This window comes from Acanthopagrus latus, chromosome 6 (genome assembly GCF_904848185.1).
Source record: "Acanthopagrus latus isolate v.2019 chromosome 6, fAcaLat1.1, whole genome shotgun sequence".
NCBI lineage: Eukaryota > Metazoa > Chordata > Actinopteri > Spariformes > Sparidae > Acanthopagrus > Acanthopagrus latus.
In genome coordinates, this window is record NC_051044.1 from 26,660,944 (window position 1) to 26,687,061 (window position 26,118).

At 41.3% G+C, this 26,118-nt stretch overlaps 2 protein-coding genes across 12 annotated transcripts in view; both read right to left on the reverse strand.

The window, feature by feature from the left end:
• The window catches only part of itpr1b (inositol 1,4,5-trisphosphate receptor, type 1b), an 87,119-nt gene extending 77,463 nt beyond the window's left edge, over positions 1-9,656 (reverse strand). For 10 of the 11 annotated variants that reach the window (XM_037101276.1, XM_037101275.1, XM_037101274.1 and 7 more), the window contains exons 1-3: positions 9,413-9,656; positions 7,677-7,790; positions 4,079-4,149 (exon numbers count right to left, since the gene is read on the reverse strand). In XM_037101276.1, coding sequence (XP_036957171.1) covers positions 4,079-4,149; positions 7,677-7,768 — 163 coding nt within the window. In that variant the 5' untranslated portion in view covers positions 7,769-7,790; positions 9,413-9,656. Of the gene's footprint in view, positions 1-4,078; positions 4,150-7,676; positions 7,791-9,058; positions 9,283-9,412 lie in introns of those variants that run through there. The other variant, XM_037101267.1, reaches the window with a different exon arrangement.
• A 10,983-nt stretch (positions 9,657-20,639) lies between these two features.
• setmar (SET domain and mariner transposase fusion gene) lies at positions 20,640-24,171 on the reverse strand. The gene is made up of 2 exons (XM_037099631.1): positions 23,985-24,171; positions 20,640-21,476 (listed from the first exon to the last, which is right to left on the reverse strand). Exons 1-2 carry the CDS (start codon positions 24,084-24,086, stop codon positions 20,679-20,681), a joined length of 900 nt encoding a protein of 299 aa, XP_036955526.1. The 5' UTR covers positions 24,087-24,171; the 3' UTR covers positions 20,640-20,678.
• Positions 24,172-26,118: the final 1,947 nt, after the last annotated feature.

Below are 26,118 nucleotides of genomic sequence, written 5' to 3' on the forward strand. Positions count from 1 at the left end.
CATTTCAGTGGTATGAGTGAATGACTATGAAGTCACTCTAAGATTGTAGAAAATAAAATTGTTTACACCTTTACTGGTCATGCATTGATGAAGCTCCAGCAGGGCACGCCATGCTGTTCTAACGTCAGGATGTGTTTCGGTCTGGCAGCCATGTTAGTGCTGTCCAAGTTCTAGGAAAAATCCATGTGTAATGCCAAACTTGTCACCTGCTGTGAACCAATGAGCAGTGAATCACCTGAACTGCAAAATGGTGTAAATAGAGCACACACTGACAGACTATCACAACAATAAAACATCTGCTTCTTTACAAAGCACTATTTCCAGTGATACACCCAGTGATAAGAAAAACAGGAACACTTGTGATATATGAACATTAGGTCTGCGATGATTTCTAGGAGCATAGGCTCAGCCCTTAGGCTATTACTACTGGCTTCACACCATAAGACTCAGACCAGACAATCCCAAAATAGCTTTTTCTTTAGCTAGTCAGAAGAACCAGTACGCCTGCAGCTTAGAGGGCTATACTCATCAAATCTGGAGCTACAGTACTTAACCAGTGCTCTATTTCATAAAGGCTAAGGTTGACAAAAATATGTCTTTTTCAATAATTATCAATTTTAAATATTCTAAATATGAATTGACACACATCATGGTCTCCGCTCTTCGCTACAACATATTGCAAGACCAACATCCTTGCAATATGATGTTTTTCGAAGAAAATGTGTTATACAAGTTGCAAAAAAGAAAAGGCATGTGCGACTCTTATTGCTTGCAACACACAGGTTACAGTGAACAGGGTTAGCCATGGGTTAGCCACAAAGTTAGCAACAACTTTGACCCAGGAATAAAAAAATGGTATAGAATATCAATATTTTTCAAGGTACTGTATCATAGTCAGATAATCCAGCTTTGTGTAAATAACATAGGCACATCCTTTCAGCGCTCTTGCTAGTGGGATAAGGGCAAAGCAGTATAATCCATAACCCACTGGGTGTGCACCCACAATACACTACCACCTCAACAGATATCAATAACCACTTCATACCTCACCAGTGTGTCAGAGCTCAATCATCACAATGCACAGATGGCACAAAAAGTACAACTACGATGTTCACCATGGGGGAAGGATATACAGTAGAACCAACTGCTGTGAGAAGTGGAGACAATAGTTGTGCACTGTAACAGTCCAGTAGAGCAGAGGAGAGAAAACAAATCTTTATACACTGAGAGGCAGATGGAGTGCACTGTTATACAACAAGTAGTTCCGGCTAAGCAATCTGATTGGCCAACTAGACATTTACAATGTGCTCAAATCAGCACACCTTACTCATCACTAAAAATATAATTCAGCCATTTCCATGGGAACATTATAACTACCAGAGCTGGAGCAAAAGCCAATATATACACAATATATACGCACACACACATTTGATATGTGACTTTAGTACACTTCAAGAACAAAAAATACTCAGACCTAGGGTTGGACCAATGATCGATGCCATCATCCAACTATGAATCCCTGACCACATAATATTGTTCTCCCCATAACGGTTCTCCACCAGAGAGTACAATTAAGAGGCGTGTCCCCTCAAGGTTGGCATAGGGCGAGAGATGATGTTGTTTGCGATATGTGGGGAGATGAAATTAAAGTATGTCGCTGCTCAGTGCACATTACGTCTCCATGTCCCATTCATCATTTTCCCATGACACACGGTTACATTTGCGGCAGCAGTGTTTCTTTTCCCGCTAGCCGCTGGTTCTGTCAGTCATGCCATTTTTAAACACAGTTTTCTTAGCTTAGCTTCCTTGGCTAGTCAGCCAAAGTTGTTTTATGCATATGAAGCGGAACAGAGATAAGTCACGGACATGTGGTGCAGAGATGAGGATGCTTTTAAACCTGGCACAGGAATGTATGTCAGTCGTAACAGGAGTTTCCTCTGTTGGCTGAGACACTTTGAGATTCATGTCAGAGCAATGGTTGGAAACAACGGTGGCTACAGTGGTGAGATAATACACAACACATCTCATCGTCCATCACAATGTTTCACTGTAGAGATCATCATATGCCAACACAGCAGACATCGCCCAACCATACTAAAGCTTCCAGAGAATTGAAGATGAAAGAAATTCACAAAGACACAACCACTGACTATCCATGTAAAAATTTGGCCACAATAAGGCACATTGATCATAAACCTTATTTTAGGTCTGACCTAGTCGTGTTTCTTGAGATATCATAGTTTACCTGTTTGAGAGTCCGAAACCCTGAAAACCAAACTTTTGAAACCTTGTCCCAGCTCAGAGACGTATACAACCTATGACAATACTGTCTGTTACTACTTTTGTTAATACATTTGTTAGAAGCAAGTGGAGTTTTGATTCATTTCACATCGATATAAAGAAACAAAGCTGTTAAAATGACTGTCTGAAAGGCTAAATGTTCCTAGTAGTATCTGCATTTTTGTCATGTGAGGCTTCATTCTAAATAATTTGATTCAGAGATTTACTTCATGTTGTGTCCAAAATGAATGATACACAATAGCACACCATGGGACAATGCATTTACAAATGTATGTTGCAGTAAAGTAGTACCTCAAAGAAAACAGTCCCCCACTCAGTGAGTCTCTTCATTACCCTCTTCCTGGTACACGCAAGTATGAATGCACCAATTATGACAAAGACAGGTACATGGTAAATAAGTCACTGCAAGGCTTCCGCTTATAATAAGGTCAACTGACTTGAATCCGTTTGAAAGGCATATTGATCCGAGTAAATGGATATGACATTGACAACTGTGTCATTTCACTTTCTCAAATTTACTAAAGACCTCCGTCGGAAACCTGCCAAAACATCTAGAAATTAATTTTGTACAATCTGGCTGCCAATTTGATACACTCAGTGGCTGCTATATTATCTACACCTTTTGTCAGCTGGTCAGATGAAGATCAATTTCTGTAATGAGGATCAGCTGGTTGAGTAATGTCCCAAATGTTTTCATTCATTTCCTTCCAAGTGAGCATATCTGTATAATTTTTTTCAAAAGGCATAACCATCCTGACAGATTTCCCAATTTCGAAACTATGTTAGCATTCATATATATGTTTTGCTGAATATCTCTTGTTTAATACAAAAAATGTACAGCATTAAACATGGTACAGTTCACCAATTTCACCTGCTTTCCAGCTGATGCGATCCCAATCGCAAAATGGCCTTTAGTTTTACATACAGTAATGTGTTACAGGACAGGAATGGCTGAAACCAGGACACAATGGTCCGCAACTAGGTTGGAGCCAACAAACGATTGCATGATGGTCCATTACAGATCACTGACAGTCATCAGCTAGGAGATCTCTTTCCTACTTCATACCCCCAACTTCTGCTAGCCTTGCACAGACCACTCTCATCATCAAACTCAGACTTCATTTGATCTCAATTCCACATCAGTAAAGATTACTGCATCTTGCATGCATGACTTTATCATGGTGATAAAAATCTGTCCACAGGCAGAAATATAAACACCTCCCACTACAATAGGTGTCTCCAGGGCCACATTTGGACTTGATGTAAATAAAGAAAAAAAACAAATCAAAAACTACATACAAATTTGTAAAAGCCAGTTTTTAAACCTGTATAGCCTCATTAGGATGATTTTATCAAATACTGAGACAAGACAAGTTTGTATCATTATTGAGTAATTTATCTGAGTCTGTCTCATCTTGGCTTGTATCTTTCAACGGACACAACATATGGGAATTCCTTTTGCAGATTCTTGATAGATACCATCTGTAATGTACCATGCAACTGTTGGATAAGGATAGTTCATGTGAAGCATTTGTCTTTGCATCATTTCTGATTTACTCGCCTGACCCTATTTTTTCCCTTGAAGTTTAGGGAGTCCAATGCCTATCTGACCCTTCTGCAAGAGCAGCTGGGAGCACATCAGATAAAAAATAAATATTTCAGGAAAATAATCCAACATATTTTATTAGCTTAAAATAATGTTTAACATAAAAACCTAAATTATACCAGAAACATCAAGATATCATTAAGTAAGAAATATGTGATTTTGAGACCTTACCTCTGAATTTCTTGGGTGGGTTGTTGAGGTCGCCTGTGTCTGGTTGTACCACACAGCGGTCATCCACAAGCCTGGGGACACAGCCGTCATTAATGATGAGTCAATCACTCAACACACAAGCTCCTTAAATAGACTTTAAACTTCAATACAGCTCTATGGACTTTCGTTTACAATACATGAACAATTATTAGAGCATACTGATAATAATGTTGTAACAGAATCCTTAATGAGAATAATAACTTAGCTAATAGAAACCAGTGGACAGTCCTGTCAATGGTGTCACACTATTCCACAAGCAATGTGCTAGCAAAGGAAGCTAGCACAGAAGCTAGCAAACATGGAAATGATGGATGGATTTGCAAATGTTTGGTGAGTATTGGTGACTAACACCATGTAATGATGTTTATAAGAAAAGTCCTTAGGGCACCTTTATTGGACATAAAAACTGTTCAGTTTATTTAGAAGTACCAGCTCATTGTGTCTGCATTATGGCCTAATTATATTGCTCATTATGAAAAACTATGTGGTATAGCAGAAACACATGAAGGAGATGAGGTTAGGGATTTTCTAAACTGGAGCACAAGTGATAGACTGTACCATCATTGTACAAAAACAGGGGACTCAGGGCCTTCCTCAAAGAATTCATCAACAGTGCTACCTCTTCAGTAGCAACATTAATTAAACTTACCTTGCAATTTTTCCAGATAATATAACAAAATGTGTTGATAAAACACTTGTTTGAACTTGATAGCACCATCATAGCAAGGAATTCTAGGGAAACCCCTGGGAATACTATGAGATAGTAGACCAGCACAAAAACAACACTTCAGTAGGAGGCTCTAGCCAGTCCAGTCAGTTACATCTTTTTATAGCTCATGCAGTATACACTGTACTGCAGGCGCACTGTCATGATGATGGTAGAAAGTACAGAGAATCTCCTCTATAAAAATAAAAAGTAGGAAGGTATGATATGAATTTCCCTCAGCCAGTAACTGTAACCATTCGTCACCTGCTTCTCATGCTTACCACCTAATAAGATGACTGATCATTCTTCATTGTTATATCTATAACATTTCATACCCTGTAGTTAATGCACACCTGAGGGAAGTGACCAAAGATGGATGTTTTAATATTCCATAGCTCTAAGATTTGCTGTGTTGAAAATCTTAAGATCATTTCATTATATTTAGAACCTTTGTAAAAATTGTATTGCAAATGAGAACTGTGGTGTCTTCCTCAGAAACTGTAAAGAAAAAATAGAAAAAAGAAAAAAGACCACACCAGCCAAATGTTTGGGTCCATCCTACACTGTGTGGCTTTACCCAGCGTGCAACCAGCATGTGCTGTGCTTGTTCTTCTTCTCCTCTGTTTAATGGCAAACCAATTTCAAAGATGTATACTGCCACATACAGCTAGCGTATAGATGCTGAAACTGTTAAATCAATGAGACTGCGAAACGCACTATGTCAGTGCTGGAGAGGGGTCTAGCTACATCAATTTTTATTCTGGTATGGGGAACACACACTTTTAACCAATGAAATCATCTTGGGTGGTGTTTAACCACCTACTGTAAGTAAATGAAAAACAATTTGGTTTCATACGTAAAACAATATTAATTGGCATGGTCATTAGTGGCTGATAGCTGTTAATATCAATCCACCATTATCAGGCCTATAATTTATCGGGCCTAAATCATGCAATCCAATAGAGAATCATAGCCTTGATCACACTGATGTACTGTTAGGCAGCGGTCCAAAAAGAACAGGACTTTCAATGGTCATCAATTTCCAAGGTCATGAAGAAACCTCCTCTCAAATTCTTGGATGTAGCTTCATATCTACATCCCTGTCTCCCAGCATCAAGACCCTTGGTGGCATCCACTCTGAGCCAGCAGTGGTCCAGGTGGTTGCAGCTATCTCTCAGAGGTCGCACTCAGTATGCTGACAGCAAAACACCTAATACAATAATGCTATTTATAGTTCTGACTGTCCTCTAAGCTCTTTTCTTGAACAGGAGCGCTGTTGGTTGGCAGGGGGTGGGAGGTGATTACAGGGCATAGCAATATGAGGTGGGAAATTTGACAAACGAGCACTGTCATGGTGGCAGTCTTCAAAGCTGTGCACACATTTGTTGCCATGGTGGGTGACGCACAACGCTAAACTGTGAAAGAGCATGGTGTCTGAGAGCTGGCAAGAAGGGCTCAGCACGGCCTGTGGTTAGTAGCAAATATTAGAGTGACATGGCAGGAGCAGGATGACTGCAGCACTTAGGAAGAAGAGGACAATAACACAGATGCTGTGCTCATTTTCACCTTGGAATAGAAAAACAAACACTCTGGGGGAGAAAATAGCAAGAGATAGACTTGATGCAAGAAAAGACAATCTAAAGAATGGAGCCTGACAGGCCGGACGTGCTGTCACATGCTGGACAGGGAAAATCACATTAATGATTGCCCTCACTCTGGCTGCATCTTCTTCGTTTAGGCTTCTGTTCTGACAGTCAATAGTATGTCAAGGTTTGCTAAATTTGTACATAATGAGATGCACTTTTAACTCGTTGCCTACAATTAGGGAGGAGGGAAGAAGTCAAGTGCTTAAATAAATGGTGTTCAGCATGCAGCAGGAAGAGACAGGGTAATTTGAATCCGGAGTGCCAACCGAGCACACAATAGAAAAGGAAATAAAAGGCTGTGACTACTGCAGGATCCACCACTTCTCAAATAAGACTACCTTATTCTTTATTTACAACATTTTGGAGACAGTGTTATGAAGAGGGACTCAGTATACTTTCCCGTATTCATTAATAAATCAAAACCATCAGACTAAGTGAAAATAGACATGTGACTGCAGTCAATGTCCACAAAAGCAAATGAGGCACATGCATTTGGTAGTCATTAACTTTTAAGTTGAGGGAAAAAAAGCTTGAAATGTTTCTCCTCTCAAAACATTGATTTTAAAGAACATGACGTGTGGTTGACAGCATACTTGTACGGAGCTGCCAACTGTGTTAAATATGTTTTTCTTACAACACCCCAAGACACAGCTCTGAATGTTGTTGTTAAATATATACAAATAGGTTCTGCTTATTACACAAGACAAACATCTGAAGGAGCGCACAGTCCAGATTCATTTTGAGGAGGTCAGCCTGACTCTAAAGTTCGAACAGACAACCCTCTTCCTCTTGGATTTGTGAGTTGGATTATTGTTGCCACTGCCATCGCAAAGATAACTGGATTGTTTCCATCTTCCCAAGAGAAGCAACTACCAACAACACCAAAAACAAAAACATTAGTTTATTCCTTCATTTAGTCTATAATGGAGACATGAAAATGGATAGAATTATGTGGATCCATCTCTCAAACTTCCCCATGAACTCAGCACAGTCATGTCCGTGGCTAAAAAAACAACCGTGTAGATCATTACATGAGTTAGTGTGTTTATTCTGGAGCCTATATTGTATAATAGTTGTGTATTCTGCACAGTGGAACAATATTATCTGAAGCTCCATCAGTTTAGTGAGCTCACCTAGAATCCTGCAGCGTGAAGTCATGAGGAAGTGGAGGTGGTAAAACAGTCACACATACAACAAGCAGACTTACCCTAAAGTGCTGATAAATCCACTGGTGGTGCCCTCTGCATACAGGGAACAAATGTCCCCAATATGGAGGAAACTGGACATTTTGTCCGACATGGTTTCTCAGGTTGGTCTACACCTGCAATAGATTGACACCAGAGGTCTTTACAGCAGTCAGTCAGACAGATTACACACTTGGAACTATTGTCAAATATTTCACTCAGATGGTCAATTAAATTATCAACAATGACTGTTATTACTAAACATTCACTGACCGACAAAAGGGCCAGAATGCAGATATATTATGATTGCGTATCTCTGAGGTTCTCTGGAGAATACGCACTATTTCTGATGCATATTCTGAGTTCCGTTGATAAGAGCCATATAAGGGTCAAATATGGACTCGGTATACTTCATGAGGACATATATTATACTGAAGATACCTGATACATCTTCTGTTTTTGTCATGTATGTCCAAATATGAGCACATTTCTACAGCGTCTGGGATGACATGAACTTCAGATTTTGGGAGGTATAAAAGTGGTCCCATACTGGGAGTATGGATTAGGGTATTCTCCTAACATGACACATGACATAACACTGTTGATATCATCATATTTGGATCACATGTTGAAATACTGAGGCAATAATATCTCTGGACTCTGGACTTTGCAGCTGCTGGAGTTTGTTTGGTTTGGAGCATCTGAATGTTTTTTAGCCCATCCTCAGAGCACCACCTACTGTAAGACCGTGAATAACAATTGTGGAGTAACTGATATTTTTTACATTAGACATAAATAACTGAGCTATAAAGCCAAGCAAGATGTGTCCTGTGCATCTTGTAAATGTGTTTTTCTCCTTTTCACTTAGAATAGCAAGTTAAACAATTAACAGATACCATGAAGGAGTGCTTAACTAATCATCTTATTATGACTGTTCAAATATGGGAAAAAGCACCTGCACTGAATCATCACAAAATGACAATGAATGAAATCCTGCAAAGAACATGAAATAAGGTTTCTCCGTGCACAGTGCTTTTGTTAGCTGTGTGTGAAACCAATACACCTTCAATTTAGGTCACCACCCTTGAGTCTGTTTCCAAGTTGAGAGAATCAAAGCCTGCATGAAAGCACTCAACAGCACGAACAGGGGTGAAGTGGTTTAAAACGCGGTCAATCCTCTTACTACTGCCAAAGATGATGTTTTCGTTCAAACCACAGACGTTTTGCCAGAAATGTAGCTATAACTTTGACGTGTACTTACACTATGCAGCAGCTGTGCCACCGAAGGGGGACGTCTTAAAAACAACGAAAGCACACAATTTGCCAATTTAAACTAAATATGTTTATGTTCTGTCAAAATAAATGTGTGCGTATGAAGCTGAAGGTCATATTTAGCCTAACTTACCCAGAGTCAGATGTCCCGCACCACTCCACTCCCAGCAAAGCACAGCACATACATTATGTAAAGTTTGTATTCTGCTCTGTACCCAATTGTTCCATAACATCTCACGTGATTTTAACGTCTTGTGACATATTTCAGCGTTTTAAAAATGATTTCTGTGGTGAGAAATGAGACACGAACATCTCTGCTAGCTACATTAAATGTCAAGTCGCCTCGTTTTTCTTTAATCGCACGAGCGTCAGCTCTACAACAGCAACAAATGAGCGCGTGGGCCACTTCCTGACAGGGATGCTCGGCTCAGTGACTAAATGAACAATAACCTCGCTGGAAAAAACTACGGATGGAGAGGGACTTTACCTGGCAGATAGGAAAGGAGGCGTCAAAGACGGACAGAGGCAGACAAACGTGTGAAGAAGTGGGTCAGCACAGGATAATTTCCACAGCGCTATCCTCGGTTAAGTCCATGGTGGTGAAACTCCAGGTAAGAGCAGGCTGAGCGGCGTTATCTCTGACAGCTGAATGCGTCCTCGGCAACAATCCTCTTCTTACCTCCTCCACATGTCACCGAGGGAACGCCCCTTTCGTTACTATTTATACTGCAGCGGAGCTCTCTGGGTAATGAAGTTCCTCAGGCGTTTTTAGCAGCGCCTTCACCTGCAGTGTTTATGATAAAAGATTATACACTTCAAAGAGGCATTGATGTCTTTATCGATCCCTATTGTTTTGTGTAATGTTATTCTATCTTATGTTATTTAAACAAAATAATAAACTAATGATAATAACTGCATTAAGTTAAAAGATATTGTTTTGGCTCCAGGGATGCAATGGCCGTCAGTCTATCAGGCCTTCATTGACTGAGCTATTGATATGGACTGATGGATCTCAGGAACAGTTGGATAGATAATCAGTGTGTAATATAGAAACTCATGGTTCCCAGAGGATGCATCTTATGACGTAAGGGATCCTCTGACTTTTCCTCCAGAACCAATCATCATTCAAAGTTCCCATTAGACTAGTACTTTGATTTAAGACCAAATACCCACAAAACTGATAATGTTCCCCTAAAACTCAGCTGTACTTGGTATTTATTGCTTATTAGCAAACATGTAACCAAGTGCATACTAATACTACGAGCGCACAAAATAAGGTGGGGAACATGATGCCTTCTTGCATCAGTATGTTTTAGATTAGATTTAGTATGGAGTTTTTATTCAAAACATGCTTAAACAGAAACAAATAGGAAGAACAGAAGAAACATAGCAAATAAGATTAACCTGTTTAGGTCCATTTTGTTGGATTTAGTGCCATCTAGCAGTGAGGTTAAAGACTGCAACTAACTGAAGACCCCTCGTCTCATCCTCTCATAAGGAAATTACTAAAAATACGAAAATCTATAGGCCCTCTTTAGAGCCAGGTTTAGTTTTTTCTGTTATGGGCAACTGTAGAAACATTGATGGGCATGAGAGAGGACCTGATCCCTCCACCATTACTTGGTCCACCATTACTCTCCTTCCTGTTAGGTCACACCCTGGTGATACTACAAGCAAAGTTTCATGTTGTCGCGAGCCTTCTTAGTGTTTTAAAAATAGCAATTTTGATGCTAGCATATGAGTGCCCCATGCACTCTCATTAAAAATTAGCTTGTCCGAAAATGAAACTATGGTAAATCTTAAAAGTGCCCCTTTCGTCATAATTATGCTTTTACACGAAGGTTTGACTCATATACATTCACAGATAAAGCTTAGTTTGCTTTTTGGTGAGAGTTTCACTTTAATTTTACACACTGGACCAACATTGACATTCTGACCGAGTAAGCATGTCGGCATTAGCATTTACCTCAAAGCACCCTTGCGCCTAAGTACATCCTCACAGAACAGCAGCTGTAGACTAATTGAATCATAGTCTCCTCTGAAACCCAAGTAGCTGACACTTCAGTCATCCAGTGATGGCAATAGAGGAGAAGAGAATAGAGGAGATGCTCCCAGCTTCCCTGCGATCATGTCTGTCTACAGACATGTTGTGGACTGTAGTGAACATGTCACAGGATGATCAAATCCATGTGACTAGAGGTTTTTGTCAGTGTCTACATTATTTCATGTATATAATGTCAAGAACAGAAGTGCACATACCGCCTTACAAAGAGGGCAACATGCTGTGCATGTCAAAGTGTGAAAGGACTCGAGATAAAGACTCTGTTGTGTGTTTAGTCTCCTGTCAAAAACACTGATTCAGCCACTTTCTTTCTTTCTTTCTTTCTTTCTTTCTTTCTTTCTTTCTTTCTTTCTTTCTTTCTTTCTTTCTTTCTTTCTTTCTTTCAAAGAGACGATTGTTGAATATTTCAGGGTTTAAGCACCATAGTCGTACAGATAGTGCTTCTTGTAGTCTCATAACTTTGAGTGATCTGATTTATTTGAAATTGACCCAATAAAATCACACTGTGACAGTTTCAGCTACTTGAATTAGAACAGGCCTTGTACTAAAATATTCAGATACTGAACTCACACATAAATTGCCATATTAATAAAGTAAAGTGTGGGCACACTGTTCCCAAGGTGATCCTGTAAATTCTTCCAAAACAAGAAACCGGCTCACCTCCAGTTTCTCCGTGAAAGCCTGTATAAAGTGGATGGCAGCATTTGAAAATGTGTAAAAGCATCATTATTCACAATTATTCCTAATTGCAATATAAACAACTGAGAGAGACTGGAAGAAAAAGTGCACTTTCATCCATAAAATTGGACTCAAATCGGCTGTTGAGCTGTTAATATGGTTTCTTAGTTACAGAATCTGGGGGGGAAATCAGAGTGGAGTAAGTGGGGGTACACAAGTGGCTATTTCCATAAAAGTGCTTCGCCTCTTTTTCAACAATCCACATCTGCTTTTCACCAGGCATGGTGAGGTTTTTAAGATGTAAATTGCCACGCTGTAAAAGCTTCTCCTCTGTGATTCAAGTTTTAATGTTCTAATGCACAGTTTTCCTTGTTCTGATGACAGATCCAGTTGTGGTATGATGCAGTGGAAAAGAAGACTAGATTATTAGACTAGATCATTCATGTGGTGCTGCTCTCCCCTATACTGGTTATGCAATCAGTCATTATTATCAGCTGATATCACAAAAGATACCAAAAGTACGTCCAAATGCACTTGTGCAAAAACAGACTGTGTTATTCATTTTGTTGAGTGTGAATGGGAGGATGAAGGATAAGTGCTCAGCATCCTTGTCTGATACAAACATGTGTGTCTACATGCAGTGACATCACAATAACTAACCTATATTCCATTAAAAAAAAAAAAAAGTATTTCCAGGCTTTGGTTACATTTGACATTAAGTGAAGTTGAATACAAATCACTGAGAACTCGGTTGTCATGGATACAGTGTACAGACGACTGGCTACCAATCAACCAGAGTGGGAAAAAGGGCTGTACTGTATATATATAAAAGTGCACAGCTGCTGCTGTGTTTGTGAATTGCAGCAACTCTGATGTCAGACATGATCTGATAAAAATAAGCCCTTCTTTTATTCTCTGCCTATTCTGCGCAGCGTTTTATTATAGCAACGTGCGCTAACCTGAAGATTTCTCTGCTGCCAGAGGGCTCTCTCCCCATACAATGCACGACGATGACAGTCAACAACCCCTGATATAGATAGACAGGAGATGGGATGGATGGGGAGACGGTGCTCTCTGTGTGGGTCATGAGCAAAGCACAAGTTTAGTGGGAGGGAGAGGTGATTCATCCTGATTGGCTGTCTGACTTACAGCTGACTTAGAATTTTCCAAACGGAATTGACAAAATGACTAACAAATTAATGAACACAGCATCTGCATGCCTGGACTGCACCGCAGACGGAGGGATGACAAAATGCAGCCACCATCTGTGTGGGTGCACAGATTGTGAGATTCATCATTGTGCATGTGCTAGAGCGAGTATTCTCATGTGCAGATTCAGGCCTTCCCTGAGCAGCAACGATGTGTGGGCACAATGGTTGGTAGTTTTCTTGTCTGAGGCGCCCATAGTCCTCTGTGTGGGCCATGCCTGCGAACGAATCCTCGCATTCATCAGGAAATGTCAGAGTGGAGCTAGATATATTAGGAACAAAGAGTCTCTTGTGTTTTCATTATTCCTCATTATGTCTTGATTTCATGTCAGAGATTGTTAAGCCCCTCTAAATCCGCATCAAGTCTAGCCGTGTTAGGAGGAGAGGCGGAGAGCTCGATAGAACTCTATAAACAATGTGGTGGCCTCTAACTTGCAGTCCTGGATCTGGGACAGTGAACCACTGAAGACATGATGCCACTGGGAGCAAGACACACAGATAATAGCTCATTAGAACAGAGCACTGCTAGGACTTCTGTTCACTTTAGCAACCTCACATCCACAGCTGTATACTCTGCGTAAATTTGTTCCATTTGACAATTCAAACTCTATTACCGGAGCTCTGGCAGCAGGAACATTGAGCCAAGGCTTTCTGGGGATCAGAATGCAGCGCGTGCAACTGGAAGACACACTTCGCGATCCCTCACCGAGCACAGGACCTTCCAGCGTAGTGTGAGAGGAAGGTCATCCAAACAACAGTCTATTATCCTCTCTGTCTGCCAGCCTTTTGGACTCTGTGACAGGGATGTGATGTCATTAATAATCCATTAATGACATCCTGTCCCTGTGGAGTCGAGTCACTTCCACTGTCAGAGTTTTGAGGGGTTTACCGTACCTCACTTCACACAGATCACACACACAGGACTCGGAGATGAGGAAGCGGAGTGCCACTCGCATGTCACCAGCTTTCTCTTCTTCTTTTGCGCTGCTATTGTAGGCCACCATTGAGCAAGAAGGGGTACATGAGAACATGCAGCTGAATCATCAGGAGCAAGATTAAGACACAGTGAAGACTTTCTCTGTTCCACATTTTCATGTACGTGCAGCCTTCTAGTTGATTTTTAGCCGATGCTCACTCATAAAAGCGAGGTGGCACCTACTGCCCTGCCTGCAAGACAACAGATATTGGTACAGCACCCTGGTATAAGGCAGAAATCTACCTCACTAAAAATAAAAGACAATTATGCTGGTGTAATGGCCTGCATATTCCCAGTGGAAATAATCTGATTAGACCAGCTGCAGAGATATTCTAATTAGGCCTTGTGATTTTGTGCCATAACTTGTTACCAATGTAGGGAAAATAAGTTCTCACATTCCATGCTGCATCTTGGATGCGACTGGATGAAAAGTGTGTATTAGCGGTAATACACTTCATCTGCCTGACCGGCTCTTGCAACAGGTGGTGTATGGAAATGAGAATTGATGAAATACCCAGCTGTTCTCAGCTAGTCCCCTCTTCACGAGCACTGTGCACAAAGGGGAGGATCACTTCAGCACATCCCCTTGGTTACGGCGTAATCAATATGCCAGACCGAGCACATATGCCGGTGAAATTATCCGCCAGGCGTCTGATTTTGCAGAGACGGGTATGAGTAGTTTTTGAGCATTGTTGCTGCTTAAACGCTGTTCGAGTAAATGAGCTAATCCCGCTGAAGGAGAACAATAGCCAAGGAGGCAGCAGTCTGAACTCACTGCTTCTGTAAGCTGCTTTAACTGCAGGTACTGTAATCCAATAGGATCAGCTGGGTTGGAGGAGCCCTGGCCACACTTTCACTGCACTTAATAACCTACCTCAGTCTGTGTACATGCTATATTGTTCATATACACATGAAAGCTACATACATGTATGAGCATCTTTCTGACTTGGATGCACTTATAATCATTTTTAAGTTGATTTACTTGGTTGCAGTATCCGTGATTAAACAAATCTGACACAATGAAATGCAGCTGCTTAATATAGCAATAACATAATAACTAAATAATAGAGATCACATTTTCAGGATGAAGACCAAGCCTGTGCCAGATGCTGCAAAGGTGAGAATGGACCGGTAATAGGATTTTCACAGCTTAGTTTGCACAGAAACTCTTGGGATTGACTTTTTATCTGGGAGCTTTTGCACATGTTTTAAAAATCCTCAAGTGTTACAGGTCACACATGATTGGTCTCAGCCTGAATGCACGGTGAGCGTCTTTCCAGCATCGCCCGAGAGCATGACCAGACACCAACAAGCACATAGTCCCAGTGGGATCGGTCATTGCACAAGGTTGTGATAGCAGCGGAACGTCATGAAAGTGATTAAATCAACACTAATCCTGGTAAAAATACCTTAGGTGATTATGAAACTCATCATCATGAGCTTCTTAAAGGGACAGTTCACCCCAAAATCAAAATGCTACTAAAATGTTTGTCGTGCCATGTATCCATCTAGATTGTTTTGGTGTGAGTTGCAAAGTTTTTGAGACACTGGCCCTAGAGACGTTGGCCTTGTCTTGAATGTAAAGTAACTAGAGGCACCAGAAAAAAAAGAAATCATCTGCCCCTTCCAGTGGTCCGCGGTTAGTTGCAGCTAATGCTCGCTAACACTTTTGGGAGCTGGCGCTAACATTGCTAACCTGTAGTTGACATTAACGTCGGCCACTTAGCTAACCTTGGACAGCACAGTATGTTGTGCGCATGCTGTAGAAATCATCCATTTTCTTGTTTTTTTCCCCTCAAACTGGCAAGTACCAAGACTCGTGATGTTGATGAAGCACAGGAACTGTGTGACACCAACAGCGTTATACTAATGGCTCTCAAACAATGGTAGAAGCTGGAAACAAACCTTCACTGTTCTTACACAGAGATAAACAAAACAATAATTTATAGATGAGACAAACATTGAAAAATGATTAATTCATAATCATAATAATGCTTTTTAGGAAAACGGACACTTTTCATCTGCACCCTTCGACAATCTTTTTAGGTGTGTTATTTAATATTTGTTAAAATATAATCAATAAAATTTTGAAATGTATCGCATTTCCCTTTTTCTTTTTTACATCTTTAAATACGTTGCTCCTAGTCTCTTCTCAGCCGCCTTGAAGAATACCGCCGACTGTAGATGTACCCCCCCAAAGACTTAATAAAGAATGTGTGCAGTGTAAACATAGTGTAGGTGTAGTTAAGATACTGGTGTATGTGTAGTGATCAGTGGTGAGAGCAGCTGCGGAGGCGGCTCCTCTCGGGCTCCAGAACTTCCTGCCAAGCCTTCTGCAGGTGTCGAGGACCAAATTTAACTCAACATCTGTGAGGGGAGGAGCCGATCTGAAAAACCCCATTGACATCCCCTTCCTCTAACTATGACATGAGGCGGCAAGATAACACCTGCTTCATTATGCATTATGCAGTGTCATAACAGGACAGGGTGTGTTGATGCCAGAGTCAAATTTCTCAAAAACAAAACAAAACAAAAAACAGCTTGAAATTCTGCTTTGAAGAGCAGTGAGCTCATCTGTTTTGACTTCCAGTTTTTGATGGATCAAATCCCTCAGAAGGTGTAATTAACCCGTTGGTCTGCAGATTGCGACTTGGACCAGTATTTCTTCTCTTATCAGCCTACATCACAGTGCAGTCACGAGATGAAAGACATTTCTCGAATTGGACTTTGAAATGCCTTCAGCAGCTGAGACCCAGCAGATAGAAGCTGTATTTTTTTTCTTATTTGGCTGCAGGTCTCAAGGCAAGGACATCTGCTCCCTCATAAGAGAGGTGCTCCATTTTTTTTTTTTTTTTTTTTTGCACAAATGGCCTGCCAGTTGTAATTTCTCCGCTGGTCACTCAGCCTAAAATAGTGTCTCACTCCTTTATCAATGTGATACATGGCTCTCATAAGTATAAGTGTGTATCCGCAGCTTTGTGTCCTTTCCGGAGACACTTGGCAAGATATCCAGGTTAAAGTCTTATTAGCCTAAATGGGCCTGCGGGGCTGCAACGGAGGGATCTCATATTCAGAGCACACCTCATTTACAAGAATTGAAAATCTTCAAGCGAGACTATGCGACCTTTACTGAAGCCACGAGCAGCGATTTCAGGGTAATAGCACACTGTTTTATCTCCCAACTAAGAGGTTTATGTTAACTCATTTGCTTTAAAGGAACAGTTCATCATTTTGAGAAACAGGCTTATTTGATTTCCCGTGAGAGCTTAATGAGAAGACACCACTTTGTTTGTATTCGGGCTAAATGTGGCCTAGCTTAAGCCCTGGGTGTGGAGCACTAAAAGTGACAGAACTTCAACATAGACGTAACATAAACTATGTATTCATGTCCAGCTCTCTCTGAAATGAAACATTTTGATCATATATTTTTGGAAATATTTTCTTGGCCTTATTGGCAGAGTAGTTCAGACATCTGGCAGGAAACAGGATGAGAGAAAGGGGAGATTATATGCAGAAAAGGGCCACAGGTTGGACTTGAACCCTAGGCCGCCACAGGATGGCCTCTGTACATGGGGTTCATGCTCTACACACCGAGCAACTGTGCCACCTCAATGCTCTGTGGGTTTTGTTAACAGCAAGATCAACAAGGCTAAAACATTATGCTTCATAAGTCAAAGCCACCACTGCGCAAAATGTGCAGCCGATACCATTCAAACAACGAGGTCATTTATTCTTCTAAAAACATTAATTTTTCTTTCGCTGAATTATTTTTTCCAGGAGGCGATACCCACAGTGTGCCGCCACGCCTAAAAAACACCATCTCAAAATGGCAGGGGAGGCTTTGACGCTGTTTGTTTTTCGAGGGTGTGGATGGGGTTCAGCGGGGAAGTTCACCTCACATGATTAACTGCTAGTTGCTAGGTGACCATCCTGCGAAAAGGATCCGTTCAGCTGCCGCCCAGTTTTCAACAGTCGTGCACCTCCGAACCAACCGCCGCCGTCCAAATCACCCCCTGTACACGCTGCTGGTTGCCATGGGGATTCCAGGGACATCTGTCTCAAAAATGACGCGAGTCACGTCAGATTTGAAGAGAGAATTTTTCTTTTTTGTTGTGCTCGTCGGAGATTTGCTGAAAGGCCGGTGGAATGTGGTTTATCAGGAAGGTACAACAAAGAGGGGGCCGCAGATAGTTTAAGATCAAGGGCTGCTTCATCTCCTCAAATTGAATGTTGAATATGTTGCAGAGGTAAAATACTCAACCAGTATACACACAGTTTAGCTGATGCTGGAGAGAGAAACCTTGACCCAGAACTTCCCATACACTTCCATTCTTTGGTTTGAGAAATGCCTCTGTATCTCTTTTTTTTTCTCTGCATAATCTCTGTCCTAGTTTCTCCAAGGCCACAGCCACTGCTAACAGAAAGCGGCTTCCTCTTCATGGCAGCACTGTATTTCCGTTAATATGAACTACTGTAAAGGGACTGTTATAAAAACTCTGCGTTTTCTACTGCTGTGACCGTTCCTTCTCTCAGACAGAGGGTGTATCAGACACTCTGCGGATGTCAGTAAGTGTTGTTTTCTTTTTCCTTTTCAGATCACTCTACTGACGTAGGTACCCAGTCAAACTCTGTAACACTTGGAGAAGATTAAAGGGATAGTCAGTCATTCTGTTACTTATAGAGTCATACATACTGATTCGCTCTACTGACCTCTGTTCAATTTGAAACTACCGCTTGCAGCTTCTCAGCTTAGCTTTATGTTAAGACTGGAAATGGGGAAAAAAATAGTGTGACTCTGTCCTGAGGTAGGCCAAAGAGAACAGCCTACCAGCAGTAAGTTACTGTTGTAAATATGCATCTATTACATCAGTTGATCAAAATCATATGAGGACTAAGTGATAAAATTCAAAATTAAATACTTATTTGTCCTGAGGGGAAATTTAGTGGCCATAAAGACACAAGTCCACATAAGGTGCAGTAACAGACAGATGTGTCAGCATGTTTAAAGGACCATACCAGTGTTACCACATGTCCCTGTCCACTGACAGCCTGTTTGATTTAATAAACATTTAAACATGGACACCTGACTCGCATAATAAAGGTGCATATTTATAATATCCTGCAACTTTACTTTTTTTTTACCATGCAATGTTATGGTATACAATTGTGTATAATTGTTCTGTCAGTGGAGTTTATCACTTCCCTGCTAAAACAAAAGCAGACTCACTGCCAGTTGCAGTGTCTTATTTTGATTTACAGACATTTTTTGTCTCAATGATTGTCATTACCAACAGCTAAATGAATATAAATCACTGAATATAAAAGGATAAAATCAGTTAAACCTGCCACATCCAAAATGGTGGACACACTTATTTACCTCGGCAACAGGTTAACGGTTAATGTGGCATCTACGTATATATATCTATGAGGTGAACCGCCATAAGCTACTTAGATGAACCTGTTGAAAGCTTGTTATATACTAGAGAGGTCTTTAGAGCCTCAGAGGTCCTGTCGGGTGGATTTTGATCTTGAGGACAGAGCAGGTCTGGTGCTTGGTGAAGCTAACCAGATGTTTCATTTAGCTTCCTAATTACTGTAAAAACATGAGTGAACATCAGATCAGGTACAATGCAATGAACAGTCCGTGATGAAAAGCGAGACATCTCAGGTAACCCTCACAGAGGAGAAAATATAGATCACAACAACATCCTGCGCCATCCGCCTCTCCACTGGGTGACACAGAAACCAATCAACTTGACAGAGGTCTCCGATCGGCAGAGGGCTTCCATCTCCCCCCATCATTTAGTCTCTCTCAGCCCCACTGTGGCTGGAGCACTGGTCCCATTTCTGGATGAAACACGGTCTCCATCCTAATTAACCCAGATGTGGATATTAATAAGATCAAAGCAGGTCTAGACTGGAAACGGGGCAGATTGAAGGGAGAAGGTCCTGATTTGAGAATGGTCACATTAAAGTGGGACACCTTCGCCCCTCCTCTGACAGGGGAATAAAGTCGGTTTCTATATAAAAAAATCCCCCCTGGCCCTTTTTAATTGCTCCCACCCCTCTGGAGGTTTGAGCGCGATGGAAAGCTGAGAATATCTACAAGGGGAGGCTGCGTAGCATGAAGACAGAAAAGAAATGTCAAGCTGATGGAAACATGACATTACAGCTGTTACTTTTACTGAGAATTTGGATGTTTTGTTTGTGTTCGACACAAAGTCGTATTTCAAGGTTTGGCAAGTCCTGAAGGTGCAAAGATCAATTCTGTGGCCTACGTGGCTAATAAAAGAAACCTATTAAACAGCACCCCTCTCATCTCTGTCAGCGCAAACGATGCTTCTGCCCTTCCAGATTCATGTGTCATGTGAGAAAAAGGACAAGTGCCAGGCCAAGATTACAGTTGCGAGACTGCGAGTCCGATGGGAAATGTCCCACACAGAACCAAGTTTCCCCCGTCAGATGAAACGGATTGTAGAAGTGATGGAACGGACAGGAATGTCAACATGTTTCCTCTCTCAGAAAAATAAGACTTGTTTTTCTGCCTTGAGATCTGGTTTTGCATCATCTTACACTGAGTGGGAAACAGTGCCAGCTCAGGAAACACCAGGGGGAACCAAACAGGAAACAATGACTGGCGCAGACATGACTCATCCAGCTGATTGCTGGTATGGAGCCACCGACATGTTGCATTGTTTTGTACTAATGAGTGATTTAACACTACGGGGGAAACTGAAAATAGACAAAGAGAAGTACGCATTGTTAAACAAAAAATAAAGAGAGACTGCAACAGGCTTTACCAAAGGTTTTATTTAAATCAAACAAACATTCAGTTGAGAATAGATAAATCCAGGGGCAGGAACTGAGCACAGTTGCTGGCACCACAGAGGCACTCTTTCCTCTGGAGTCCTTCTGTCCTACTGGCCTTTACGGCAGCGTCACGTTGAGTGGACGGCAGCTCTGCAGGAGGGTGGTTACTGTATCCTCCTGAGTAATCGAACGTCAGCTCTTCTTGTGCATCAATGTCCCGTCCAGCAAACAGCGCCAGCCTGGGGACCACCGAGTGCACACGGACCGGCTGCATGTACAGGTTGGGCTGGCAGGAGTGGTTGAGAAAGCGGCCTACGTTTCCGACCACGGCGGGGTCCACAAACGTCTCGGTGACGGAGCCCCCGCCCCCGTGCTCCCGTACGGCAATGATGTAGTTATTGTCCTCAGACCTTTGGGCGAGCTGTCTGCGTCTAGCCTCCTCAAAACTGATCACCTCTCCTGCATACTCGCACACAAACATCCCGTGGGGGATTGGCTCCAGTGTCCGGACTCCCCACCCCCTGTTCTCGGTGCTGTAAACCTCCAGTCTGACTCTCGGCCCCGTCTGCACCACACGGTTAGTGCAGGCATCGCTGCAGGTGCAGAGGGCGTTGCACTCAAACACAGGTGAGCTGTAACCAGATTCTGTCCTGCTGAGGTTCAGCAGCGTGCCGGTGGTGTCGTACGCCCGCCCATGTGTCTGCAGGCAGGAGCAGCTCTCTGTGAGGCAGGAGTGGGAGAGGCAGGAGCATCCAGGAAGGGTGACCTCAGAGGGGTCAACAGTGCATCCTGGCCCCTGGATATTTTCTGGGGAATACTGAAAAATGACAAAGACAACAAACTTAGCAAACCTTTAAATAATAATACCAAGTATTTATTAACTGATAAACTGTAAAGCCCAAAGGATATTGGCCTATCACCGATATGAACCCCAATGAACACCCCCATCCAAGTTCACAGTTTCAGTGCACTGATGTCATTTTAGATACAGTTTGTTGTTGATCTGTAAAATATCCTGATGTTTGAAGTCCACATTTGAGGGATTGTTGGAAAAAAAAAAAAAAAAAAAAAAGGTGTATATTAGCGGATTTATTGATTTTGGACAGTGAACGTTTTCCTGGTTTTGTTTGTCTTATTGAGTAGTAAACTGAATGTAAATTTGAGTTATGGACTGTTCATCCACAGAACAAGACATTTTAGATGCTGCCTTGTGCTTCATGAGATTGTGACTAAACTTAACATGTATTCAAGAAAATAAAGAAAAGATAAGAGACCCTAACTATAGTTTTACCACATTCAGTGATACGATTTGAATGTCTCCAAGGTTTTTTTCAATTCTTTTTTTTAATTGGTTGCATGCAGGAGTGTTATCTGGGGCATATCCATTGGTTCTTGACTTTTTGATTCCCTGCACTGTGGTCATACACGAGGCAGTAGCCTGTAGTGATTTGGTGCCATCTCCTGGTGAAACAGGGTATTTTTCATTCATGACGATTTTTGAGAAGAGTCTCATTCTCAACTTGTTCAAAACTGACGCCTTGGCGCAGCAGACTCCTCCTACAATACCAAGGTGTCATTAGTAGACAAGTTGGGAATGAGACTCTAAAATTAACTTTTCTTTCAATAACAACGAGACTTCTTTCTTTTAATTATTGTAACATCTTAATGATAAATAACATGCATTGTAATTATCGTTTACAGTATGTTCATGTTTTCTTAACAAATGCCAGCGATGTCTTTTCTTACAGTGTATTTCTGGCCTTTTGCTTAGTGGCAACACTAACAAAAAAATGTTTTTTTTTTTTTTAGAACAAGCACAAGTACATAATAACAGCATCACAGTAGTTTTAATTTTTTACAACGTTGAAGTTTAGGGCACATTCGAATGTCATTCTTAAACTCAGGGTTGTACACTGAAGTGTAATTTGTCACTTTACATGACACGAGAAAAAAAACTTATGGAGGAGAGCTGAGGAGGGGTGGGTGTTGTCTTTTAGTATCCTTTGGGCCCTGTGCAGACAGCTCACTTCACTGATATCACTGATGCTCTGTAGATAGTACCATTGATGTTCTGGGCAGTTTTAACTACCTTTTCTAGAGCCTTTGTGATGTTTCAAGTCAAGATGCTTTCTAGTGCTCCTCTTACTTGAGCTAGTAAGTTACCTCTTTTTTTTTTTTTTAAACAAATGTCCGCCTCAGTACATACAGGCATTGTAGTCACACATTTTTGAAAACAACACATTTTTTGTGTTTATATTAGAGAATAATCAGCTCAATTATCATCATGATTATTATGCAGTAGAGAAGTACAGTATAGTTGAATGTACAGTGCCAGTCAGGCCACAGTATGTGTTTACATTAGAGGGAGTGACACTGATGGCACTCTGCTGGGATCAGCTGTATGTCCATCTGTTCCCAGAGCACATTCATAATTCAAAGCGCATTCTGACTGTAACTCACATTTGATTGGTGGACTGAGTATGGATCTAACTGACATGCAGGTTTATGATCCAGTGTATATTATTATGTATAATAAGGATATTGATGGCTGAATTCCCTTTAGCTGTTAAAGTGTCTGGGTTCTGGTACTGCTGGCTCTCTGCCTCACTTGAATACAACACAGGGGTCATTAAAGGGGCACAATATTAGAACTCAAGTGTTTAATATTTACAATATGAATGAGGTAGTACTACAAACTCAGAAATATTACTTATTTTTCCATAACTGGATAAACAAGGTGTTCTCAGACATAAATAAGGTCCCCAGAACACTGACAAAGCGAGAAAGGTGGCAGGGTCCGCCACATATAAACTAAATAAAACTGTATGAAATTGTGTGGTCCTTAAAGGTCGGTTTGTTTATTCAGTCATGGAAACAAATGAGGTTTGTTTATTTAGTTTGTTTAAGATACAGGCAATAAAGATATTTCTCCTCTGGTTAAAGGAGCTTACCCAAAACTGCACAGTGCACCTTTAATGTCATTAGTAACACCTGGGTTTTTACCTAATAATTAAAAAGTCTGCAGTTGGAAAAAGTCACATTTGAGGAGCAAAGAATAGCCTGTATTATGTGTAACTTGTAGCTCATATTCAGAGGTTTATTTTCAACACTAATTCTACATCTACAGCCAAAGGTACTGGAATGACGACACTGACACTGTTCAAGTAACCACGAAGTAGCGAAAATATGGCGGACTTGGGGATTGTTCACGTTTTTATAAATCCATGTTTACAACGTTACCTGTCAGGGCAGAGCTGGTCCCGTGTGTTCCGCTCACGGGGTTCACATAACGTTACATGCTGCTGACATGCCGCGTTCAAGTTACCTGGAATGTGGGAGCTGTCCGAGCACCTGAACTCCTCTCAGTCAACACGGGAACACTTTCTAGCCCGGTGCTCAAATCCACAAGTCGCGTGTCTTCATTCATATCCGAGGTAAAGTCCGTCCACTGAAGTTCCTACCAGCAACAGAGAAGCTGCGAAAAAAACCCAGAAACGTCAAGCCGGGAAGCGGCAACTTCCGGTGCTTTGATTGCAGGCGAGCCCCCCCTGGTGGTGACGTCGCCTCACTACACCGCTGTAATTATAATGCTTTTGGTTTGACCATCTGGCCACAGAGAAGACAAAGTGGGCAGAGGCTCATTAAAGACAAATACAGCACAGCATGGGATAACTGCTCCATCTAGACTGCTGAGAGGGTGAGACAGGAGAGGGCTACTTGTTAGAAGACGATAAATGAATGTGCCTCACAGTGTCACACCAACTTGCTCTGCTTAACCTATTTATTCAGTTTTTTTTTCTTTGCTTCTGTCTTTCATGCTGATTTTTTTTTTCAACACACTTGCAGTTGTTCGTCATCATCACCATCAGCATCCCTAGGCAGGAGTATTCATTAAATATCCTGTTTCATTCAGTCACCTGCAGTAACGTCAATTGTCCAGCAGATGGCAGGAGGGGTTCAGTCAAAATGCTGCTACTCTCCCTCTGAATCCACAGCTTAACTTCTGCATGGCAAGAAGAAATGATTGACAACAAAGGGAATCAGTGAAAACATGTTTAATGAGCCAAAACCTTGAAATCACCTTTAAAATAGTTGAAATAATCAGAATCAGCATTTGAATTCCTTTATTTGTCCCAGAAAAGGACACATTTCTGTGTCACAGCACCCAAAGGACAGTTCAGTTTAACAGTAGACAATAATGAGAGTAAAAAATAAACAGTTTGATAAAAAGGTAACAAAATGAAATAGACTTGTATAGACACCATATGTAAAAGCTAAGTTTATGTCTTAAAAAGCTTTTCCAAGTTCTTATCATGTGTCTAAAACAAAGCCCTCTGTTACATTCAGGGCCTTTTCTCACCTGAGGTTACACAACTGAACTGTGTTTGTGCAACACTGGTGATATCTGTCAGCCAACCGCTGATGATCCCAGATTGGTTTGAGATTAACGATTTTTATGCACATGGTCGAAGAGAAGAGTGAGAGTTAACTTTTGCTGGAACGTCCCTCTTGTTTTCCAGGAGACGCAGCGAGCGCTGCTCTGTATCCAGGCCTAACCTTTCTAAGGTGTTACACTGCTGTCATGTGTAATTGATACGCAGTGGTTTATTCTCTGGTGGCTACCCGAGACAGATGGGGGGGAGGGTCACATTGTCAGCTGGCATTTCCACACTGCACACAAGTGACCAAGGATTCTCCTTTGAGAATCAGCCTTCATCTTCGTCCTTGGGCAAAATTAGCGCTGTCACTTGTTAGTCCTGCGTCTAGCTTTCAGAGATTGCATACTCCATCACGAGCTGGGATGTTAGGAGTGAGCAGTGCGAGTATTTGACAATGAACTGATTGGCAGTTTGACTAATTTGACAACAAGAGGGGTTATCACGGAGAAGAATGTGGGCTTCATGACTCAACGGTTGTGTTGTGTTCCAAAATCAATGCTTCACAAAGAAACAGCTTGCAGAACTCATGGCACATTTCTACAGACAAGTGAGTTCACTTCAGCTGATCAGTAGGACTGAGTCCTGTGTGATGCCCCAAATTTAGTACACAATTCTGTATACGACTGATTATGACTGTCATGTAGCATTAGTTGTGTGATTAAACATTGTAATTGATGCGTTAATCGTCACCTGTGTTTTCTGTGGCACTGCTCTGTCACTCTTTAAATGCAATTAAACCAATAAGACAATTTAACAGTAATGGCCCTGTGAGGCTGAATTTGAGCTCAGCGGTGCTTTGAGTTACAAACTAACACCTGTATGCTGAAATGCTCCCAGTGACAGCCTAACACTGCAAATAGCTCATTTATAAGATTTATAAATGTTTGACTTGGAAATATAGAATCATTTATTCAAGTATTTATCAGTTTCTATCTTTGATTTCATGACATATTCTTAAATTGATCATAAAGAAATGTTTCATGCCTAAATATTAAAATTCATTAATTCACTGGTAAATCC

Coding starts and splice junctions, on each gene's coding strand:
- setmar (XM_037099631.1), bottom strand. CDS start 24,086: ATGAATGAAGACACGCGACTTGTGGATTTGAGCACCGGGCTAGAAAGT. Junction 21,477..23,984: donor GGACAGCTCCCACATTCCAG/GTAACTTGAACG, acceptor GTCATTTTTCAG/TATTCCCCAGAAAATATCCA.